This window comes from Gadus morhua, chromosome 2 (genome assembly GCF_902167405.1).
Source record: "Gadus morhua chromosome 2, gadMor3.0, whole genome shotgun sequence".
In the NCBI taxonomy this organism is placed as follows: Eukaryota; Metazoa; Chordata; class Actinopteri; order Gadiformes; family Gadidae; genus Gadus; species Gadus morhua.
Window position 1 is genome coordinate 9312535 of NC_044049.1, and position 25109 is coordinate 9337643.

Here is a 25109-nt window from a genome sequence, read left to right on the forward strand (position 1 = left end):
CCTGCTGGAGGGGAGCGTTACACAATCACCGTCCGTCCACTTCTGTCGGTCGTTCATCAAATTATTCATAAGGATAATAACTACAGAACTGGTACGTGCAAACAACAGTTTCCTGATTATGAGTGTTTAATTCAAAGCTTTAAATGAGTTTCACAAACCTTTCACCTGTATCCTATTTCCATATTGGCACGACCACCTGGCTCTCTCAACGGCTATCAACGGCCATGTAATTTAAGTGTTAGCCTAACAACCCTGTAGCTTGTTTATACACTTTTGACATTGACAACACACGCACACGCACATATACATATGAATGTTTGTCTACGCCTCACTCATAATCAATCATTTAGTGATATATGTTATAATATATACAGTATATTTACATAAATATATTTTCAGAAAAAAATCATTAAATCAAACAAAATCCGTATCAACAACAAAGACCAACAAAAAGCACCACTAAGCTGCATTTCTACGAATTGAACACAGGGTGGCAGTAGTGAACAGCTCTAAAATTATCCACAGCTGCTGAGTAAACGCATAACAAAGATGAATGACGACATTTACCCCATGGCTAGATAAAGAACAACCTCATGAGAAATCATCCGCTGTCTGGCTCTCTACAGTCGGGCCTGCTGGGCTGTCTGCCTGTATTTGTGTGTATGTGATTGTGAATGTGTGTGTGTGTGTGTGTGTGTGTGTGTGTGTGTGTGTGTGTGTGTGTGTGTGTGTGTGTGTGTGTGTGTGTGTGTGTGTGTGTGTGTGTGTGTGTGTGTGTGTGCGTGCGCGTGGGTGTGTGTGCGTGCGTGCGTGTGTGCGTGTGTACATGCACGCTCATTGTTATTCTCATTTGTACGATGGCGACTGTGGGAAAATAACCGTGACCAGTTATCTTTCTGGCTTGCTTTACAAAAAAGGCGGAGAAGGGAAACATAAACATTCCACAAATTTCCTCCCAGCAGTTATCCACTATTATTGTTCTGAATAATTTCTTCTTCTGATGGTGACAATGTATTGCTCTCACACCATTGCCTCTGACATTCAAATTTTGTTTGTGTGGGGTACCGCATGGGGTAACAGAACAGTGTCAGAATTTCCCTGAATTATGTCATGAATTGATTTGACTACTTCTATAACTAAACAGATTGCATTGGCGGCCATTGGGACGAAACATAACACTACCTGGGCCCGTTACTTATGAAAGGTATTTTATAAAATACTGGAGGGCAAAAGGTAATTGAGTCTAAAATGATTTTCTATTAACTAATGCATGGCCATTCTGGAAGAACAGTGCCACAGTGCCACTGGCTGTTAGCTGATGCCGATGTCGGAAATATTCCATGGACAACCACAGCTGCCTCTGCCATTACTGTGGATGGGAACAGTTTCCATGAAACGTTGACATGCCAATTCATTACGTTGAGTACTTCTGAGTGAAAAAAATTAAGACTTTTTTGGTAGAGTCAGTTAGAGGAATGTTGAGTCAGTAATCCATATTTAATTTCGTGTCATACTGAGTTCACCTTTTTTTTTTTTCCAAAACATGTTTGTATGTTTTTCCTCTTGAACGTCATTGTCAATGTTTTTCCACTTAAATGTTAACGTCAGAGATGTTGTGTGTGTGAAGCAAGAGGGTAGTTAAAACTAGAAATGGGGAAAACACCGTTGCTACCCACTGTCTAACACCCAAGTTCAAAACTTTGTTGTGAATGAGACACTTCACTCTGTGGCTTCATTTTTCTGGTCAGTATTTGAGGAAGGAAGGTAGCCTTTGAGCAGCAGGTGCCTCTTTGTGTGAGATCATATTTCTGAGCTCAGCAGCCTGAACAGAGAGGTGAGATTAGTGACTCAGTTTCACTTCCTGTAATCCAAAACACACCGAGTGAGCGAGCAGGCTCACTGGACTGTGTACGCACACGGACCCCCCCCCCCCCCCCCCCCCCCCCCCCCCCCCTTTCTTTCTCTCTCTCTCTCTCTCTCTCTCTCTCTCTCTCTCTCTCTCTCTCTCTCTCTCTCTCTCTCTCTCTCTCTCTCTCTCTCTCTCTCCGTCTCTCTCGCACTTATTGGTCTTTATGTGCAAGGACCCCACAGTATTGAACTATCATATCTTCTCTCTCTCCATTTGTATCTCTCCCTAGTTATATCTCTCTATGAATCTCTCCTTTGCCAACACACTCTCCCTCTCATCTCTCCTTCTCTCTTCCACCCCTCTCTCTCTCTCTCTCTCTCTCTCTCTCTCTCTCTCTCTCTCTCTCTCTCTCTCTCTCTCTCTCTCTCTCTCTCTCTCTCTCTATTGCTCTCCCCCCTGTGCCCTGTGTCTCTGTCCTCATGTCTCCCTGCCTTTGTCTCCCTTTCAAAGCATATCTCATAATAGTCAAATGAACAGTGGAAGTCATGAGATGGTAGGAACATAAATTGCATATGACTTCCCTCATTTTGACTGTGAGATGGTATCTTTATTTCACAACAACTGATAACTTCATCCATGAGTTGCATTTTGTTGGCGTCTTTTAGGCGCTGGAGCCACATGATCACATGACCTAGAAATTGAGCTTTCATTTTTGCTGCTGGTTAATTGTCATTAATGAATGTATCTTGAGTCCATTATATTAATATTTAAGGCAGATCTTAAATATGGGCTGTTTCATGAAGGGTCTCATGGTATTTCAAGGGTCATCTGTTGCATAGGAAAGTAAACCTGACGAGACTAACCGAAACAAGTGTACAGCAAGCATTGTTTAAATATTACTCATCCCATGAAGTTTATAGCATGCTGCTTTCTTCTAAAAGCATGCCATATTAAGTTGAATGGCTGTCGTACAACATCACCATTTAATTAGTTCCACATGTAGATTTAGTTGGAAGCGTCTACGCCACGGTAATTTAACATTGAAAGTAACCTATCACAGAAATATAGTATAAAAATATGGGAATAAGTGGGGGAAAAAAGTATTTCCAACACAGATAAGTATAACCCTTCCAAAACATTTTTTTATGCATAACACCAACATTTAAGGTGATTTAATAATTTGAATAATTTTCATAGTTGTACTAGTTTTAATTGTCCTCATTCAATATGTCATTGCTTAACTCCATTTCGGTAAACTTTCTTTTGAATTTGTTTTTAAAAAGGGTTCACAATTTGACTGGTGAAGGATGACAGCATGTGTAAGTGAAAATGAAAATATCTTAGAGTTTACTTGCTATGGGCATATTTGTGTAAATGCAAATAAGTATGGGCTACACAGACTAAATAATTGCAGCAAACATATATTCCTCGACTACTGCTATATATGACTTGATAATGCTTCATCACCCAAAATAGCATGAGGCTTCAATGCACATACATTCCTTTGGATGGAATGCTGACTTACTGAGTCGGATGGAGAGTTATGATGTTTTCTAGGGGTAAATGCAGCACCTTTTACTCCATTTACCCTGAGAAAACATCATAACTCCATCATGCAAACATTTACTCAATCTCAAATAACTCTTCAGAAGAAAAAATAAATCTTATATCAGTTGCTTTATAAAGCCCAATTGTGCTTATGTAGCTTGTAAATCAAATTGAATAAAAAAACATTAAGCCTACCCTTTTACTCATTTGGGTCTGTAATCTATTTATGGCGTCCCTCCCCCCGTCCCCCCCACCCTCCAACCGTTGCCCGACTCACGTCAGCACAAAGTTATTTTCATGAATGGAGGGGGCGGTCACGAGGAATGACGTGAGTGCTTGCGGAAGCAAAGCGTGGAATGTTGATACATTGTTGTTGTTTTGTAGTTAATTTAGTACGGGATACTTTGCTGTTCGCATGCTATTCGCTTTGCCAATTGTGTCAAGTTAACTTCAAAAGCTGCTGGAGACTTCACGGCGCAGCACATTTTATTCGCATTCCCCGTCGCAGATCTCCGCATTGAAGAGGTATGGTTGTTTAATCTTTGATATTCTGACATTCTTTCCAAAATGTCCCACGTTCTCACGGTTACACTAGCGCATGCAGAAGAAGCGTGTGTGAACACATGTCCCTCGCGACGGTGAGACGCTACTCGCTTTCCTACTTCATGTTAATGTTGAGTTATGAAATATTGTTCACTGTTTTGAAAACTTGTTAAATGTTTCATCGGCTTGAAAATGAACAAAATAACCCGATAACGCTAAATAAACGACTTTTTTTTAATCAAAAGTGAACTTATAAAGGCCTAATCGAATAATTAGTTTTTTGTACGTGACATAATTTACAAATTAGAGTTATCCAGAATATTCTCGAACAGACTGCTAATTAATTCAAGTGACCAAGTTTCTCATACACAGAAAGTAGGACTATGTAACGTTACTTTACTCGTCGTAACATAAAGTTAAACAATGAATAGGCTATACTACGATTTTTTTTTTATAAAGTCTGATACAACACTGACATGGGAAACAACACGTGGTCTGCATTTTAGAATTCTGGGACAAAGGGCACGAGGCGCAGTTAGTGAGACCACCAGCACTGCAGAGCGAAGCACCGAACAACAGCCGCGCCTCCTCAGACCTTCTTAATAACTCCAAACTGTCCTATAATACTAATACTACTACTACTAATAATAATAATAATCATAATAATAATAATAAAAAGCCTGCATTTAGGAAGCATGTTTTCAAACACGATGATTCAAACAAGATGATTAATAATTGTAATCGCAAGGAGCAAATCTGTTTCTCAAAATTAATTTGGTAGGTTTTTTATTGGCTACTGCGTAGGTGTTTTTAGATGTCATCCAAGGCTTATACGATTAATGCTAAAAAAGCTCATTATGGGCTACGTGACGCAAGAGCATGCTTTCATTATTTCCTACTGTGACCAATTTTATGACTTGTTGATCCACCGAGGGAGTAGCCTAGTGAGTCACTATGAACTCAGTGGCGAAGCAATGACAAGGCAACTGTATCTGGCTGAATATAGGCTTATTTTTGTTATATGCTTGTTGCAAATCAACATTATAATTATGTTCAGTCAGTGTTGGTAAATTAAGAATCAAGCTTTAACTCTTGGTTGGGGTCTCCGTTATTTTTTTAACAGGACGCGTGATGTCAAAGTAAAAGTAGCGGAAGTAAGTGATGACTCATCACAAACCACTTTAATTAGGCCAAGTGGAAACCAATATGCGTTGACGTCCAGCATCACAGGTCACAACTGAATCAAATGTGGAGCTCGACAGCCATCGGCGTGCAGCATGTGACGTCAAATCTGCTGACGTTAGCGTCAACCGCTATACGGAGTGTGAGACGAAAGAGACGTGTCCCCCCTGACACTTTTTTGGCGCGCTTCTACTCCAAGTGCCTTTTTAATTGGGAAAACTTTGTGCAAGTTAAAGCAATTTCACATTTCGTCTTGCAGTTAAACATGTCTACACATAACAATGGGTATTGTATGCCTATTAGTTACATTACATACATCCGTGTCTCCAATGTTTTCCCTTTTTTATGTAAAATATTTGTTTAGTAATCTAACGAGGCTGAATGTACAAAGTTGTCCAAAGCTTGCATCCATGCCATGCTTTAATTACAAACAAGGCAGTCGAACCGGGACAGGTAGGCCTATGTCCTCGTTTGCTGAATGCCTGACATTCCTTAGAATTCCCTATGTCCCCTCACTTCGCTCTCTACGATATTCAAAGGAGACTCTCCTCCCTTTCCTTCCACCACCCCCCATCCCATTATTCATGCCAGCCCTTTTCCAAGGAACGCTGTACTTTTCCTTCCTCCACGGAGTCCACGCGAAACAACGGGGTTTTCCAGGAAACGTCAGTTGAGAAAGGGTGTGATTCCCTGCTGCCCGCTGTCGTTTTCTACCCGTAAACAGGGTGACTCACCACCGAGCTATGTTCCCTGCTTCCTTCGCTTTCGCTCCCCCCCCCCCCCCCCCCCCACACACACACACACTTCACCCCCAAACCGCCCGACGTAGGAGACCGTGCCTTCTGAGAAAATATGGAACATGAATTGGGAGGAAGGGGGAAGGAGATTTCAGTTTTCCAGTTGAACTTTTCAGTCGGGGGGGGGGGGCTTCTATGTTAGCCTCTTTGCATGTTCTCAAGGAGTCCAGAGGGCAGAAAAACAATCCGGGGCACATATTTCTAAAGACATGTGTGCTTCTGTCTTTGATTTGATGTTTATTTAAGGAGGCGACTGCGGCCTGGAGATTGTTACCTGCCGTGATTCAAGTACCACCTTGAACCCGGTCGGGCAAATTCCAGACTAAACCAGAATAGTCTTCTTCTCATCTCATTTTGGTGTCTGAGGAGAACAAATTCTATGTGTTTTGAGTCTGGTTTATTTAGCAGTTACATTTCGTTTGGAGAGCATGATTCTTTGAAGCATATTCCAGACAGACCAAAACGGTCTTCTCATCTCCTTTTGGGTGTCTTGGGAAGAACAAAGTGCTACGTTTGAATCTGTTTTATTTATCTATTTAACTTTTCTAAAGCTTGTTTTTATGTCTGACCCCAATTATGGAGTGTGGTTCTTGAAATGTAAGCCTTGGCTTGTGAGTTCTTTAGATCCATCCAGCCATGGTCCCTTGTGTCTCTGCTATGGATGTTTTTGTTAAGCGTGAGTATACCAAACACATAGAGGCTATTTCACACACCAAACCCCCGTAACCATTGGTAAATATACCTTTATGAAGATTAGGATGGAAGTCACAGAGTCCCTCCTCCAGACTTTCTTGTGTATATTTGTTGTTGTCCTAATATAACATTCTGATCTTGTCGTGTGTGTGCGTATGTGTGTGTTTGTTTGTGCTTATTTGGTTCAGTAAACGGTGTGGTTTTGATAAACACTCACCATTGCAGGGAGCAGCTGTTTCCGTAAGGGATTGAGTTACTGTTTGTTTCTGTTTCTCTGCATGGCAAAAGGGCCACTTATGAAGACTAACAGATAAATGGAAGATGCACAGTCAAATCAGATTCACCTTGCTCAGAATCTGATTTGTGGAGGGGCGGGGGGGGGGGGGGGGGGGGGCACATTTAAGTTGTTTACATGTACAGAATCAATTTGATTGGTTTGGGCAGGAGAAGTGAATAAGGCACTTCTGAATTCCATACATATTTAAGGATTTAACTGCCGTGGTTTTCACAAGTGTAATTAACTCCAGTGAGTTAGTTAGTTGGGACAGCAGAGTGCATTGAAGGATGTGTTCATCATCATACCGTAAAATACTCGTTTACAGTGAGTTGTCCATTATGTGAGTGCACGGACGATTGTGTGTGTTGAGTTGTTTACACTCGTGTTAATACATGTTGGAGTCATTTAGTGGCAGGATAGTGTGATGTATATCATCATCACATATTTCCTATCTCCAAAAAAGAATACATCGGAGTCATTGACCTATAGAGTTTGAATAACCTTGATAAGCAAAGCTTATTGTGCATCAACTACAGAGACGTGCACGTCTACAAATATATCTTAAAGAAGGCCTGTTAATACAACACTGAAGGGAGGGGGGGGGGGCAGTGAGGCTTGTTGTTAGGGGTTTCTGTGATATTTTCTAAGGGGGGGACCACTGGGGATGCCCTTTGATGCAACACCAGTTACGGCGGATCGTTTGGGGGTCAACAGCCTTCTGCTCGAGGAATCACTGTGCTACTCTAGCGACTTCTTTGCTTGGCAGAATAACCCCTGACTGTGTATGGGGTCCGGTATATCCCTCGATGCTTTTGAAGTGTAGTGCAGTCTGTTTACATCTCTGCAGACGAGGCGGTCAGAGGTGTTTGAGACTTTAAGTCTTTTTGTATAAACATCGCTTCTACTATCCAGACTTTATGTAAAGGCTTTTTGCGAGTTTATGGGTTGCGTTTATGTCCTACCCACCATGGGGGGCTTCAGTCCCCACATTGAGCTCAGTTGAACTTGTTTTCAAACAGCTGCCGCAATGCATTCTATGGCCTGCAGCTGATTCAAGGGCAGTTCATCCCTCAACTGAATAGCCACACCCTGCAATGGTTTGAAAAAACTCCCCTCTGACCACGGTATTACTTCTATCACATGTCCTCTTCACTTGTGTGTGTGTGTGTGTGTGACTTTGTGTGTGTGCCTGTCTGCCTGTGCTGTGGTCTAAATATATCCACTAGGGTTTAAATAAGGGCATCGTGCAGCCCAGAAAAATCTCTCTAGGTGTAAAAGGATCTGAGTGGAAAGACGAGGCTTAAATCAATACGGGGGCATTGTCTCTCAACTCGAAAAATACATCTGTGACTGTGGAGGAAAGTATGCCTCTGTGACACCGACTTCTGGAATGTTCCACAGGCTGCCTTCGCATCCCTGTAAAGTTCAGCAGAACTAAACTAAACTGATGTAATGATCGACTGTCGCTGCTGGCTATTTGATGACTATTGCGTTTTTTAAACTACATATTGCACATTGCAATCCTGCTCTCGAGGTTTGATTGCAGATACTTGAAGAGTAATTGTATTTTCATATCACTGTAACTTTATGGTTCTTCTGTTTGTGTTTTTTTTGAGAAGGCATGCACAAGGTCCTTGTGTTATCGTTGTTTTGTTATTTCCAGACCAACCCTGTGTAGGCTTTTTGTCGCGCTGAGGTTATGAATGAGACCTGTTTACCCTTTGAGGAGACCATGTGATTTGCGCTCCCACGCCCATTGGCAGGGCGTTTCCATGGCAGCAGTCCTAGCATGGAACAGTGCACTCGCAGTCAGCCTAGAATGCAGGTCCTGTAATGGAGCCTTCAGGGGCTTGGTGTGTGTGTATGTGTGTGTGTGTGTGTGTGGGGGGGGGGGGGGGGGGAGCAAGGAGGCTCTCAGAGTATCACAGCACAGCAATCTCTGATTTTGGCCACTCTTAAGCATGCCTGGCACTGTTGTATATACTAGAGGGAGAGAGAGCCAGCAGGGTTAGTCTATAAGCGTCCCCTGGAAAAGAAGCTCACGCGCTACAATTGTCAAGGTGGCGACGGTGCAAAGATCTAAAATAGACAATGGGTGGCCGGGCCTGTTTCTATTAATGTTTTTGTCTCATGAAAGACATCACTGGAGGCCCTTCTCCGAGATGTTAACATGGGCTATGGGTCTACTCTCCCAAAAAGCAACAAGAGTCCGTAGGACGATTCATCAAGGTTCTCTGCTGACCTCTGTTGGCCACGTCTGGTACTAAACGCGCACGCCCAGATATTGTCCCATGATGACGACGGCCTGGAATGTTGTTGTTGTGTGGTGTCCTTTCACATTTATTGAAGTGTAGAAGAACTGGGAGTGACCTCAGGGCCACACTTTGATCCCTCAGCCAAAAAGTATATTCAAGTTTTTTCCACATTAACATCCGTAACAAGCAATTGTTTATAACACTGACTTTTGTTTTTCCCCACAGGGACTTCTGTGAGGTTTTGGCCCGTTGTCCGCATGCAGGGTATGACGACTCATTTCAAAACAAGCAAAGCTTTAAAGGTACGTCTGAATAGTGAGTTAGTCTCATCTGGTCCTGCATTCTGTGTCATTACTGTTCAGGAAGCTCAACTCATTCCCTTCTCTCCCTTCCCTCCCTTCTGCCCCCAATAACTCTCGACTCTGAAACCCCCTCCCATCTGCCCCCAAGAACCCTGGACCATTTACATTTTTTTTAATAAAAATATAATATAATTATAATTTTATTCATATGCAAGTTTTTTTTTTTTACCTACCTTTTCACTATTCAGAACTGTTTTGCAATATTTAGAATTGATTAATTGTAAATATTACTTAATTTATTTTATTTAATCCAATTTTATCCTTCTCTACATTGCACCGTGGCTCAGAGACAAACAACATTTAGATTCCTCTGTTTGTCTTGTACATTTGTTGGAATTGTCAATAAGGCTGACTTTGACTTTGACTTTAAACACGGCGGCTCCGTTAACCCCTGCCCCGTTTCCACGTCTTCTCCTTCAGGTCAAGAAAGAGGAGGGAGAGAATGCCCCGGCGCTCAGCGACGACGAGCTGGTGGCCATGTCGGTGCGGGAGCTGAACCATCACCTGCGCGGCCTCACCAAGGAGGACATGGTGAGGCTGAAGCAGCGGCGGCGCACCCTCAAGAACCGCGGCTACGCGGCTAGCTGCCGCATCAAGCGGGTCACTCAGAAGGAGGAGCTGGAGCGCCAGAAGTGGGACCTGCAGCGCGAGGTGGACAAGCTGGCCCGCGAGAACGTCAGCATGCGGCTGGAGCTGGACGCCCTGCGCGCCAAGTACGAGGCCCTGCAGTGCTTCGCCCGGACCGTGACCTCGCTGTCCCCGGGGGGCAAGGTGGGCGCCACCAGCGTCATCACCATCGTTAAGTCGGCCAGACACGTCAGCATCAACAATAACAACAACAACAACAACACCACACCGTTCTCGGCCGCCTCCTGAGGGGGTCATAAGAGTCCTGAGTTTTTAAATGCCCAGGTCTTGGCCATACATGCCTTGACCCCTCAACCTTGACCCCCCCCCCCTCCCCCCCCAATCTGCCCACTCTACTCATCCTCTACAGCTGGGGGGAAGCCTAGTTGTTAGGACTTTTAGGAGAATGCAGCAATTTGCCATGGCACCTGTGTTACGCTGCGTTCACTTCTTCTTTGTTGCCGTCTGTTTCCTTTTTCTTACATCGTCATTTTTCTGCGCACTATGTGAACGTCCCCTCCCAGCCTCCCTCCCAGCATCGGCAGGGCACCTTGGAAGATCCGTCCCTTGTTTTCCATGACGGAGAGAAGAGTCTTTGCGTCTTTACTCCTGCGCGAGTATGCGTTTACCTTGTGCCATACTGTAGTGGCATCGATCCGAGGCGACTCGGAGCCTCGGTTTTAAGCTTTTCTACTGCTGCAGAACGTCCGAGGTTTTTACTTGATGCAGATGTAAGAGTTGTTTTACTTGGTCCCATCTCAAAAGAACCCTGTGGGAGCATGCTCGTCCTTTTTATACCAGTGACCCGATGGAAGTGTAGCCATTGATGCTTAACCTTAAACCAACAGTCATTGAGTGAACAGCATAAAGGAAGGTATTCATTTACATGTTGAAGATTCCATTTTGCTGAAATTTCACTTTGAACGTTAAGGGTATTAGTTGTTAAAGTTGGTCAGTAATCTGTCTTTCAGTGTGTGTTGCCGATAAGCCAATGTTAAGCAGAAAGGCTGGTTTGGCATTCGACTCCTCTTTGAAAAGGCAGACAAGGAATAACTCATGGAAAAAAGAATTGTCGTACAGGGAAGATATATTTAAATAAATTGATAAGCGGAGACAATAGGGCAAAGATCCACTCCTGTAATGGCTTGTTTAAATCAACTGGCTGCTGTCTTGATTGTGAATCTGGCCATCACACCAAATTATAGCTTAGAGAAGGATCTGAACTCTGCCAATTTGTTCCCCACAGACAGACGCAGTGTTGAATGATAAACGTGGATACTTGCATCCGAAGAAATAGGATATTGAATAGTGCCTGGGATTGTGTATTGTCTACTCATACAAAAGCCATTTGCCTCCCAACAATTTCCCGACCGATACAGATTGAGACTTGTAGACAAACATACTTATTTGTTTATTTTGTAGTTATGGAGTTATTTTTTCCTCCTCTCCAGCCATTAATATGGTAACTCAACAGCTGTGCCTGTGAGATACACGCTGGCCTTCAGCACATGTAAGCATTGGACTTGATTTCCTCAATGCATAGCACTTGATATGAGACTGTAAGGGAAGCGGTATAAAACTACAAGGGCAACTAGTGGCACAAAACACCCGTAAACTTATATAATGCCTAGACTGATAAGCTATCTGTCTATTTTTCACATTTTGTTTGGAGGGGGGATTTTCAGTTGTGAGGTCTGACCACTTATTGTGACATTACCATAAAGAAGCACTTACTTGTAAGCGTCTGCCTTTATCCTTTTTATATGCAATGCCATTTTCCTTTTGATCGTGGGTAATCCATATTGGATAGATTTTCATTCTCGTCAATGGCCCTTACTCAATTTAGTTCCTGTATATTACAGACTATTCTATGGCTCTATTTTCAGTTTTATAGCAAGACATGTAAAAACGTCAAACCAATAGCACTCTTATCCGGATCTATAGTCACATACCGTCCATGGTCTAAAAGAAAAATACAAACATCATTCCTACTGCTGGGGTCAGGAGGCACGACGGCTGTTGGCCATTGTGGTCAGTGTTGGGAGAAACTGTTTGCCGCACACCTTGCTTTTCGACACAGACCCTGATTGCAAACTCCACAGACACCCATCTCTAGTCTCAGCAGCGTCACACAATTACCGTCCAAAAGGTTGGAAATTCAATTCGATTTTTTTTTTTTTTGGGGGGTTCTATTTATTTATGTGGAACAACATTCCCACTTAAGGAATGGAGTGAGTCGTAGAGATTGTAAATGTCCGCATTTGCTCTTTGCTCAGAGGACATGAGCTGTGCTTCCCTCGATCCCATGGCTGCAGAGAAAACTGGGGAGGTTTGCTGCTGTAAGGACCTGCTGTGACGTGTACGCAGGGACGTTGCTGTGCTCCTGTTCTTATCTTGTGTATTTTCACTTTTAAGCTGTTAGTCAACTCCAGTGTGTGCTCCCGCTTATATTGAGTTTTATATATTATATATATATTCATCCATATTTTTCTATATTTATGTCTAGATGTTGATCTTTTACAGTTGATGGGAGTGGTGTGATTATGTCATCAATAACTTGTTGAATTTAGATAATGTTGTTGACCTTTTTAGAAGCAGCTAAGTTTCCTTCACTTTCAGATGATCTTGAAAAGACGATTCTTTGTATGTTTTTCATTGAAATGTTTCTATCTATGCCCAACAGAAATCTCTTGGGGCGTTTCACACTAAAATGTCTGACTATTTGTACTGTAATGACTCGGTATGGAGACAGATGGATTAACTCTACCTAGAACTCGAACTGAAGATCACACTGACTGAAAGGTCGCCATTATAAGCACTTCGTCCAACTGTTTTTTATGCATGCGCGTTATGTCTATTTTCAAATAAAACTTCATAATGCTATTGAAAATATCGAGGTATAAAAAAGACGATGGCAATACAATATTCCCATGGAAACGAGGTTGCAGATTAAATATCTATGCAAAACCAGATGCCTAAAATACTTTGAATCCACCCTTTTACCACCATGCTATGGTGTCTCATCATTGGTAAAAATTATTGACAAACGGTTTTCTATTTTGTAAATGTAATCGTGTTTACTACTTACTAAATTAAAGACTTTATATTTTTATATAGACAAGAGACTTTACATTTCCCCTCCAAGAAGAGTTGTTGCTAGGGATATTTAAATAATATTTTATATTCAAGTCATAGCAATACAACTTTTATAATGGTGTATGTATTATAATGGTCTCTCATAAATCCATGTTGTCATTTTAATTCCAAATAAGTGTTGGTGGATATTTGTTTTGCGTCGAACTAATGTGGGTACCACTTTTGTAACTAACAAAATCTTACCTGGAAGTTCCTCTAAAGCTGCTAAGACTTGTGTGCCCTGACCCACTCAGCTCAGTTATAAGGACTGACCAATAGACTACATATGTTTTGTACATATGATGTTTACATGACAATGTTTAGCGCATTCACATTGAACATTAACCAAATTACAAGTTAACGTTTTTGGAAAAACCCTTACATTGCATTATGCTGACCTCATGTGGTGAAGTTTATAACATGAATAAATTGAATTTTTTTAATCATTCAAGCACTTTTTGCAAATGCCTTTGTCTGATCTGGATTTTTAGAGATAAGTGTTCTAAATTTTGCTACCATTTTTAATGAATTGTGTGTAAAGTGTTGCTTCTGTCCACAAAATGGTATTGGTAATATTGGTTAAATCTTTATGGATGAGTTACATACTCTACACTATTTCATAAATGATTGGAATAATAAGTGGGTAGGCTTAATGTTTAGTCTAGAGAAAGAAAATTGTACAAAGATTATAGCCAACAGTGACACTATTAACGACAGCGAGCAGCAACTCAAGTCCTTTCCTATATATTTTATATTTATTTAATTGATTTTGTTACATTCACAAATTGTCCATATTCCAATGAGGTACCAACATGCATAAAGTAAATCTGTATTTCTTCCTGTACTCAAGATAAGCTAAACCAAAGTTTAGCCATGTCCCTTTTGTACTTTTAAATAAAGATTCCCCTTTCTACCTAACACAGAAGGAGTCCTTTGAGCACACTCATGCCAGCAAACATATTAAATTATTTATTTTACATCAGTCAGAGGAAAAAAAAAAAAACAGAACAATCTCTTTATCATGTAAATTACACTTTGTGCCCATCTTCAAAAGTTAATTCTGCTTTCCCAGGAAAAAAGCTATGGCACAAGTGAAATTTTGATTACTTCACACCGAAGCAAGAGTTATGTATAGCCTGCATTACTTCAGTACAAAGACAGATTGAAATCAAACAAGGTATTCACAAACATGCTTTGAAAATGCTTCAAAGTTCAATATTTACATCAACATTTAGCTTAAAACAATTTTATATGTTCAAAGTAGTTTGCACCAAAACAATTTGTATATCCAGTTAAAAATATCTCTTCAAGGTAAAAATCACACAACAGACCAATCAGAACTATTCCTTTACATATAATACAAAAATTAATAAGTGGATGGAGTAGAAAGATGATGCCGCGAGACTTGATTCTCTTTACGTTGGTTAAACCCCTCTCAAGCACAGCAGAACAAACTACAGGCTTCTTCTGCACAGGGCTGAGGAAAACTAATGAGGACCCCGATGGAATGTTTCGGTTGGTGGGAGACCAGCCGCTTCCATCCATTTTGCCCACGCTTGTAGCCAGCTACTAAAAGGATTCCACCCCACCAAATCTATGTGGTTTGAAGTGCCCCCTTTTGACAGAATCATCTCGCCTGTCAGATGAAGCCCCACAGAAGGAACCAAACACTTCAAAACGAGGAGATGAGAGGCAAGAGAGAGAGAGAGAGAGAGAGAGAGAGAGATCAGGGCCAGGAGGACTCAGACCTTGCCATGACCACTTTCCCGGTCCATCCTCTATGCTGGCTGCATATGGCCATAAACCTCATGAAAACAACAAGAGTCAGGCAGAACGGTCTTCCTTTGGCCACTCATGTTATCGATACATTGTTGTAATACGACGTATCGTATATATCCCTGACTTGGTCCCTCCGTGGTTAAAATGAGGCGATTCTCCCCTCCCTTCTAATAATCATTGTTGAGCTGGACCCGTCATCCCTGCTCAGCTCTCCGCGTGAATCGCATTGTAGCGAGACGACACACAATGGCGCCCCTCGCTGCTCCAGAGTATTAAAAAGGTACAGGAGTCGTGCAAGTTCTTCCTTGATACGGCAGTTGCACAAAATGGAGCAGGAGCGGAGGGCGGAGGGGGGAGAAGCAGGGGGAGGAGCACGGTTGGGGGGGGCATGGGCATGGCTGACGGGACGAACGCAACGTGCAATTTAGAAGTCATCGTCTGAGGTGATGAGCATGATCTTGTCCGATTTGCGCGGGGCTTTGCCGTTGCTCCCGGGGCCCTGCTTGGCGGTCTGGCTGGGCTGGACCACCTCCTGCGTGGACTGCTGGGCGTACTGCTGGTAGGCGGGCGAGAAGTTGTGGATGGCGTCCTGGACCATGTCCCCCGGGTTCATGGTCTCCTTCAGGCCGCTGGAGATGCTCTGCATGGGGGCGTTGTTCGCTGTTGGGGAGGGGGTGGGGGTGGGGGGGGGGGGGAGACATGGGGGAGAGACGAGAAGCACATCAGCGGCTTAGGGGGGTGGGTTTGATGGATCGACAGTAAAACACAAACGTTAGACTGGACACATTTCTTTTCCGAGAGGAATATGTGGAGATAAGGGAGGGCTAGGCGACGACAGGGTAGATAAAAACCAAGAGGAACAGGAAGAAGCCATGTTTAAAAAAAAAAAAGAAGGAACCTAATAAGATGACAACATCCATCATCAGACGGAACTTCCTCCGACGCCTACAGCTCCAGACACGCCCCGACAGACGCTTTGACGAGAACTCAAAAATCTGATCTGACAAGTAACGCATAGAACGGGAATGTTGCCGGGAAACCACAGCTGAACCATGAATAACCCTTGTGTTTAAGGCTGACATATTAAAATACACATGACATTTAGCCCTCCGACATAATACAGGATACAAGATAAGCGCATATCCTCTGTATTCCTTCTGTGCTGAGAATGAAAAGCAAGTCAACAGACAGTGAGGCAACCCTTGCTGTAAATTCACTGCCCCACATCATACTGTGCGCTGATGGAGAAGACGGTTTAGTGTTGGAACCAAGGGGAAAGGGGTTGGAGTTATAATCAACAGCATTAGATACTCATAGTAATGGAGTCCCTGGGACTACAGGTTGAAAATAGCAATCTGCTAGAACCTGGCACAGTGCATATTCTCTTATTGTACAAGATTAATGTCTCAGGGTGCACTGTTCCTGTTTTGAAAAAAAAAAAAAAAAATACAATAGAGCATCACCTGCTAATTATTACATATCGTTTATGTTACGCTATCAATGCAATACTTGAACAAAGCCCCATCTGGGCAGCAGAGCACAGCAGAGGCACAGTGAAATAAGAACCAAGCACAACGAGTCGACTCCGCTGTTTTAAAAGCCAACACGTTACACGCCACATGCAGCGAGCTGGCCATCAAACCTTTTTAGCCTCTGCGGATAAAAAAACCTGCAGCCCTCCCATTTGAGAGGGGTCACTGGCGGTGATTTCTAGCATGGCTTATTGAGGTGGAAAGGGGAGGTAGAGATGCATATGTTCTCAGACACCGAGGCGTGCATCCCCCCCCCCCCCCCCCCCCCGGGGGCCCTGCTTCTACCCTCCTCTCTGCCGGCTTGGCTTGCAGATGTGCCAAGAAGCCCCAAGAGAGGATAAAGAGCCCCCTGTGTGATTGATGGCGTCTACGTGGAAAGATATTTTATCTAAATCAGAGGTAATTGCTTTTGTTTTGCCGCACGTTTTCTTGAGGCAAAACATACGATGGATAATGCTTAATAATAGCTCCTCAGAAAGATGGTATTTTTGGCGTCATGGCTGGACAGATGGGTCAGAAGGGTGGGAAAAATAAAATGAGTAAAATTGTTGAATGTGGAATGGGATTCATGGATAGAAAATCTCTCTCTATATTTCAGAACAAGTTAATAGGAAATACAGCCCTTCGTCTGGTCTTTGATCCCTATTTGTGAGAGCCTGGTGAGATTCCTCAGATTAGGTTGGTAAAAAGAATGCCAAGCTGATGATGGATAACGCAACGCTTTTAACCTGGTCACCATGGAACACCGCTATGCCCTGGTCCCCATTTGTCTTTGCCTCGTTGTTATCATAATAAATACTGTTTCAGTAGGAATCGCTTAGGGTCCCTAAGCGTTCCCATGGAGAGGCTAAAGCGTCCTGGCCTGAACAGCCCTGTCAAGTTTTTAAGAGACAGGGACAGGGCCAGAGACAGAGACAGGGACAGGGACAGGGACAGGGACATTGTGGCATGTGGCACAGGAGGTATAGCTGGTTGGCTGGTAACTGGAAGATTGCTAGTTCGAACCCCGGCTACTCCTAGATGAGGGCCGAGATGTCCCTGAGCAAGACACCTCACCCTCACTGCTCACGGTGTGTGAATGTGTATATGAATGGGTGAAGGTTCGGTAAAATAGCCCTTTGAGTGGCCACTGGTTAGAAAAGCGCTATATAAATGCAGTGCATTTACCATTAGAGACACATACACAGAGGTCGAGATAGAGGTAGAGATATACACACACTCAAAAACACTATAAAAGAAAGGTAACCATGGATACAATGGACGCCTTGCGTCATATAAAAATTCACAAATAGCATTCAACGTCTAAAAAGGAGGAACATACAGGGTTGAATAAGACTTTTTATCTTATTCAACCCTGTATGTTCCTCCCTTTTAGAGGTTGGATGCTATTTGTGAATTTTTCTATGCCCATTGTGACTCTGTCCATGTGTGGTTAGGCTAACCCTGTTGTTGGTTTTCACAGCAGAAACAGACAGCGAAGGTCTCACTATTTACCAGCTGAACCTTCTGGAGACGCTTGGGGCGACTTCCACTGGAGTCCGATAGCATGAAGGAGTTAGGGGGTGAGGCTTCGTGCTCAAGAACACAGAGAGGGACAAGTCGTGCCCGTTGGGGATCGAACCGTGCCCCTTTCGGATTGCCAGTCAAACACCCTCTAGCCACCAGCACATACCCCCCTCACCATCTCCCTCCCGGTTGTTATGTTGTCGGTGTACCACCGTCGCCGTTACCTGGTATTTCGTTCTTCTTCTCCTGGTAGACGTCGCAGGTGAAGGCGTAGCGGAGGGCGATGGCGGCGAAGAACATCTCGATGCAGATGATGAAGTTCTGCCAGCCCGCCGCCACCGTGCCGGCGCCCACCTCGTGGCCGTCGATGAGCCGCGCGTTGGGGATCACGCCACACCGCTCCAGGAGGGCCAGCACCATGCCTGGCGAGAGGAGGGCGTCTCACGTTACCGGGAGCCATTGTTTAGGTCGTCGCGAAGAGGCTTTTATCCCGATCGATGTGGATATTTGTTAGGGTTAGTTGTCGAGCGTGCAGGGGTTTTTAGGCATGAGATGCCTGCGTGTGGACTGTCTGCAGGCAACAGGGTGGGAACCCAGAACCTTTTAGCAGGGAGTCAAACATCATTATCGCCGTGAGACTATTATGCCGCCTCCAAATTGCATAGCAATTTAAATGTTCCGAGATAATGGAAAGGATAGCATAGTCACTGTACGGGGGATTGACTCATGGCCAAAAAAGGTATGGGGTTCAATTTCCAAATGTCCACAGAATGAGATTTGTAACTCCCAGCCTCCTCCTTTAATGAATCTGAATTCACTGAAGTCACTTAGGATGAAAGAGTCTTTTAAAAACGAGTAACCCGAGTGAAAGCTGAGTGAATTACAGCCAATACACAATGAACTGACCTTGCCAGAAGGAAAGGAAGATGACCGATTTGATGGTGAGGAACTTCAGCACCGGTTCGTAGGGCCGGAGCAGGTCACTCGTGGCGAAGAAGAAGAGGAAGAGGGCGTAGAGGGACAGGCTGACGGAGAAGTTGTAGATGATGCTGATGTACAGGTATCCTCCGTTGACGCTGCACAAGTCAGAGACAGCCGTGGTGTCAGATTACAGATAAGAACGCTTTTGCAACTTCTCAATTATACATACGGTGTACGGTGTGAATCAAAGTACGGTGTTGAAAGGCAGACATGTTGAAAGGAGCCATTCAAACGAATGACATTTGACGAGATGAACAGATAAGGAGCAACTGATTCTTGGGGAATCCACTGTTCTCTTGAACCGAAACAATAAGAACTAAGGACGCTATTATGCTGCTGCTGCTAGGGGGGCTTTGTCACGTTTTAAAACTGTTTATCTGTCCCAATATATTAAGGGATTAGGAATTACTGAGAAGAAATAACAGGGTGTACTTTTAAATGAGGCTTTCACGAGCATTACGATTACACCTATCAAAACACATTATCCTGATACCTTCAATAAAGAAGGAAATTGGACGGCAAAAAATAAAGACCAAAATGCGATGCTGATCTCGCACAGCTTATCTGTTATGTGGGGGATACCCTCAAATCGAAGTTGACATTGTGCAATTTAAATTCATAGCCTTTGTGCGAGTTCCTATCTAAAATAATAATAATACAGAGCGAAAACATCTGTGACAACCCAATCATACTCGGCGGGCTACTCGATTAAACCGATTTCTATCAACCATTTGGTTGGGAGAGGGCAACCTGTGAATATAATACTGATAAATAAGGTTGTTTTCTTCCTTCGTTCATTAGGAGACATTGTACTTTTAAGGCTAAAACCATTACTGCCGAGAATGACTTTTTGTTAAAACCACTACAGGGTTGCGTGGATGAAAACCTCCATTGGGATAACTTCACTCATTCATTCCTTAGTAGATCAAGAAAATCTTTCTAATAAAAAGCTTTCTGGACTCAAAAGGGTTCCTTGTAAAACTCATGCTGTTGGCGCTTCTTACGTTCATGTAAAACCGAGTGTAATGCTCAATGCTCTGATAATGTATACAGTCAACACAAAAGTGCGGAGTGTCCAGCTAAATGTCAGTCACGCATTTTGGGGACAAGTTGAGGATTTTAACATTCCACTGTAAGGCGCGGCTCCACCACTCACCTGAAATCACCATCATGATACCTGCCCTCCGCCTGCAGGATGATGGTGATGACCGACATGATGGGCTTGACCACGCAGAACTGAAGGGTAGCCTGGGGAATAATCATGAAGAACCATGAAGACGAAGGCCGAAGAACACAGTAACCGTCGTGACTATTTAATGGATTTTACTGCAGCTAATGACCTCCAAGAATATGATTTTGTTTTGTAAACAGCATGCCTTGCTTTATAAATCAGACACACACACACACACACACACACACACACACACACACACACACACACACACAAAGATCTTTCTAAATGGTAATAATCTTTCATGCTGATAGAACTCATGGTTTGCAGTGCAAGTGGAAAAACTATGCAACGGGCAAAAGAAAAGATGAACGAGCAACAGCACATTGGACTAGCAAGGGGACCTCATGGGTGTGTGATGTATTGAAGTCTGAATAAACCAATGTATTTGTGGCTGATGTTAAAAAGAGGCATGGCTCTGGCAGTGAACCAAATTGGACCAAACAGACTCCCGAGGCGATTCACCTCCAGAAAGGTAACTTTGGAAAAGCCAGGGCTAATAAGATTAACCATTTCCTAAAAATACATATGAATCAAAACAATGACACATAATTGTTCTGAAAGGACACCATCTAAAGCTTCCCAGCATCCTTTTCAGGACCAATTCATCACATGGTTTATTCTTTGTTAAACCAAGGTCATTGTCTGAGAGAATGTAACAACAGGACATCTGTTAAACAATCCGTACCGATTCTCATACTGAGAAATGTATGATTGGATATGAAGCATATTCAGTAATCACTTCCTTGAATCTTCATTACATTATAATGAAAAGTTGACCAACAACAAAGCATAAAACTGCTATCAAGTCAGAAAATGTAGTGGGCAGTAACTTTGCATAACAATGAGGAAATAATGAGTGCAGGGCTTCACTTAGACACATTAGACACTAGAGGGTGGACTGCACTCCACGCTTGGCCTTGAGTGCTAGAACTGTAGCATAAATTCAATAAATAAAAAAAAACAGACAAAAGAAATCCACATAATTCTGGTCATTGACATGGTGATGATTGCCATCTATCTGAAGGAACAAACAGAATGCTATTACTTTGAAAAAAAGGCCTCATGCCAATCTCCTGTCAAAGATCTTCTTGTCAGCAACAAAAAAAAGCTTATTTTCACTGCCTATTTTCTGTTTGGAAGACATGCCGTTCAGTTCGGATTCCCATCAGTTAGACTGCAGCCTCATAAGACACTGTGAGCACACTGTGAGCACAGCTCAAAGCTGAGCTGCTGTTATACTAAACTACCTTCAAGTACATTTCAATTGCTTTTTAGTTTTGCATGCAGCTACAAGTGGCTATCATCTTGACAAGAAGACAACCAATTTTGTAATCTTAAAAATGCCTTTTTGGATTTTCCTAGTGATGTCTATTGTGGCGATACATGCGTTTCCATGACAGAAGGGAAGGAGCCACTCACTGGCTAAGATTGTCATTGGAGCTCACCTGTTTACAGAATCGTAGAAAGCCAATTGAATAGCTCATTCCAAACAAACAGCAGGTTCCATAGAGGCAACTTGACCTGTGGAGAGGACAGAATTAGTACAAATTCCCTTCCCAGAAAAATTATACCTTTTTTTATTCTATCATATAATTGAAAAGGTTACTATAATTATTTGAGTGTAATACTTCACACACAAATTATTTTTCAGACGAGGAAAAACTCAAAACAAATATGTTATGAAGTACTCTTAGTACAACCGTGTGCGTACTATAATCAGTCAAATTTCTAAATGAAATGCCTCTAGATGGGCGTGCATTGCTTTAATTATTGAGAATTGTATAATGCAAATATATACTCAAAGATAACGTCCTTGCATATTAATTTTATTATTATAAAAAGTTAATCTTAATTGGGAATCCCTACAGCTTTCACAGGGATCCCCAGACAGAGATGTTGAACTGCTCATTGCTCTGGATGCCATATGAAAGGTGATTATTTGGTCATCCATCATAGAAAACAGAATTACATTGAATTGTTGACCATGCCCAATATTCCTTCCCTCAGTATGTTATGAAATGTTGTACATTTTTTGTGTATAGAAAATCCTCTAGTCATCACTAAAAACTGTTTAGATGTGTTGTGTATTAACATCTTTAACCTGATTGTGGTTTGCTAATTGAAAATCATCTAAATAAGTCAGGTGTTGCGAAAACAGAGAAGAGAATTGGAAAAACACCAAATGACAAAGATTTGCTTGCCTCGTCTCTACTAAATAGGGTTTAGCTGGGATAAGGCTTGTCTTGTTTTAAGCCAATGTCTCTCCCTTTTAAGAACCTGGCAAAGACAGTAGTTGTTCAACTGAGCCAGGTGACGGTCTAAAAAGATATCTTCCCCAAACCATAATAGACCTCCGCGTGCATTGTATTTATTGATTAAAACAACGACTTTGTGTACTGAGATTAACCATTTTTAAGATTGACATCATCACATTTCTAAATCATAGTAGCATTATGAATTATGAATAATTATACGGTTTTGTCATTCTAGCGTGCCAGAGTGTTTCCCAATGATGTTCTTATGCTTGATGCTGCGGGTAAATGTGAGCAATCACCGCCAAGCAAAACACCAAGCCCGGCCTGTTCACCCACAGCTACGAGAACACATATTCGGCATGTGTGGTCCAGTGACCCAGATGAGAGTCTATTCACCCGACAGCGAGCTTGTTTCGAAATGAGCTAGCTAGCGCCCGCTGTGAAGTGAGGATCCTTCAGAGCTACAGCAGAGTACTCACAAGGGGCTCACTGTGAGTAGTTCTGCTACCAGAGTACTCACTGTAAGTAGTACTACTACAAGAGTACTCACTGTATGGGTTTTCCTCGGATCTCTGACATGATAGCACTCTCTCCCCCGAGGTACTCGAACGCCAGGCTCAGAAAATTGTATATGACGAATGCTGTGAGAGGGAAATTTATAAAGTTATGTTATATAGTCATGCAATTGTTTCTAAACATATTACGATGTGCAGGCTTGGCTTGTTAAAAAAATGAAAAACACGATATTCAAGAAAGAAAAAAGGACAAACTTATAATTATAGCAATGTTACAAAACTCATATTCAGGCTTGTTTTAATTCCCAAACGTTTCCAGGGTTTCTTTGTCCAGGAAATCTTTTAATCCTATGTTGCTATTTAAGGAGGGCTTAAACAAAGCCATTGCAGACTGCACCCACTCTGCAGACAGTTCTTCATAGGGCCTTCCCTGCAAGGGCTAATGGCATTCCTACAGCATGCAGTACAATCAAACCAAGCATAAACCCAATGAAATGTTCTAGAACTTAATCTGTAATCGAATCACTGTATTTCTCTAACCTAACATGCATATTATTAATACAAAGCAAAAGATCAGAAGCCTTAGACCATGGATTTACGTTAAAGAATGGCCGGAAGACGGTTTTTCATCTTGTGAAATCAATACACAACCCACAAAAAAACAAAAACAGAAAGCTGCCATTTAGCTATGCAATAGACCCGTTTTTTTTGCTGCACTACGTAAAAGCTTCTGAATCACACACACACGCCTATCTGATGTTACAGCTCCCGAGAACAAAACCCTTTTAACAATGGTTTCGCAATTATATCAATTACAAACTAGTCTGGTCAGTTCTTTCCCCACCCTGTCCCAACTCCCCAGACAAAAGGGAAGATGCATTGGGAAAGAAGAGAAGAAAGGGACAGGCGTAGGGCCCCCAGCCATCAGGTGACATACCTTCATAGCAGTCACGGACGGAGTCAAAGTAGACGTAGTACTGGTCGTTGCTGATGAAGAGCAGGCTGAGCCAGGAGTCGAAGGCGTACACGGGCACGATGAACAGTATGCGGATGATGTAGCGCTGTTCGTTTGGCACCGTGTAAGACCGCAGGTGTGTGTATATCTGAGTGTGGAGAAGAGCATGGAGAAAGATAAAAGAACCAAGGACATGAACTGAATGAAAACTCAATGCTCTTCTCTGCCCTAAGGTGATATTGGACATTGATCAATGATACAGATTTTAGGCTAAGTTGTCATGATGAACTTGTATTAGCATACTGTGACAACATGATTACACTAAAAGAACTGACAAATTTACAGTTTTGGGTTTCAAATAAATTCAACTAGGTGATGAAAACAGTTCCCCTGAACCACCGGTAATATTTTCTTTCCTTCTTTTTTTTCCATGGCTGTGTAGGGTATCAAAATGATCTGTACATTGAAGATCTGCAACAGGTATAGTACGACAAATAGATGATCAATACCAAATCGAATTTAATATCAACTTAATTCAATGGATGCAATTGACCTTTTTGGTGTATTTAGCTGTATCAGGTGATACTTTTGTTCATAATATACAAATCAGAAAAAATAAATTAAAAAAAACTTTTTAAAAGAGATTTAAATTGATGGATTCATGTCCAAAATGCACCGGATAACTGCAGAGATAGATACAGAGCAGCTGGCTTTGAACACTGACTGCCAAGGGAAATGTATGTGTTAATTTGATGCAAAGTGAAAGCATGCATAGCGCAAAACGAGAAAGACCCATGGGAGGAACTCTGAAAAGCAACTGTATCTTCACAATAGTGTGTGTGTGTGTGTGTGTGTGTGTGTGTGTGTGTGTGTGTGTGTGTGTGTGTGTGTGTGTGTGTGTGTGTGTGTGTGTGTGTGTGTGTGTGTGTGTGTGTGTGTGTGTGTGTGTGTGTTTCATTCTGAAGGGCATCTTGCTGCAATGTAAATTGTGATGTGACAATACGTGCAACAGCCCCTGCCTTTAGACCTTGCCAGATAAGAACAAACACCAAGAACACATTTTGATGATATCAGCTGGGCCTAG

At 42.5% G+C, this 25109-nt stretch overlaps 2 protein-coding genes across 6 annotated transcripts in view; one reads left to right on the forward strand and one right to left on the reverse strand.

Moving 5' to 3' along the window:
- Nucleotides 1-31: 31 nt before the first annotated feature.
- On the forward strand, nt 32-14271 carry mafk (v-maf avian musculoaponeurotic fibrosarcoma oncogene homolog K). 3 transcript variants are annotated; one of them, XM_030350307.1, is made up of 3 exons: nt 32-91; nt 9370-9446; nt 9927-14271. In XM_030350307.1, exons 2-3 carry the CDS (start codon nt 9402-9404, stop codon nt 10380-10382), a joined length of 501 nt encoding a protein of 166 aa, XP_030206167.1. In that variant the 5' UTR covers nt 32-91; nt 9370-9401; the 3' UTR covers nt 10383-14271. The 3 variants fall into 3 exon arrangements, with proteins under 3 accessions (XP_030206167.1, XP_030206155.1, XP_030206159.1); XM_030350295.1 differs by lacking the exon at nt 32-91 and adding an exon at nt 3700-3922; XM_030350299.1 differs by lacking the exon at nt 32-91 and adding an exon at nt 3947-4035.
- The window catches only part of tmem184a (transmembrane protein 184a), a 15349-nt gene continuing 4241 nt past the window's right edge, over nt 14002-25109 (reverse strand). For all 3 annotated transcript variants that reach the window (XM_030350288.1, XM_030350281.1, XM_030350294.1), the window contains 7 exons: nt 24008-24173; nt 23106-23196; nt 21746-21821; nt 20223-20314; nt 18992-19161; nt 18310-18507; nt 14002-15707 (listed from right to left, as the gene is read on the reverse strand). In XM_030350288.1, coding sequence (XP_030206148.1) covers nt 15472-15707; nt 18310-18507; nt 18992-19161; nt 20223-20314; nt 21746-21821; nt 23106-23196; nt 24008-24173 — 1029 coding nt within the window. In that variant the 3' untranslated portion in view covers nt 14002-15471. The remainder of the gene's footprint in view (nt 15708-18309; nt 18508-18991; nt 19162-20222; nt 20315-21745; nt 21822-23105; nt 23197-24007; nt 24174-25109) is intronic.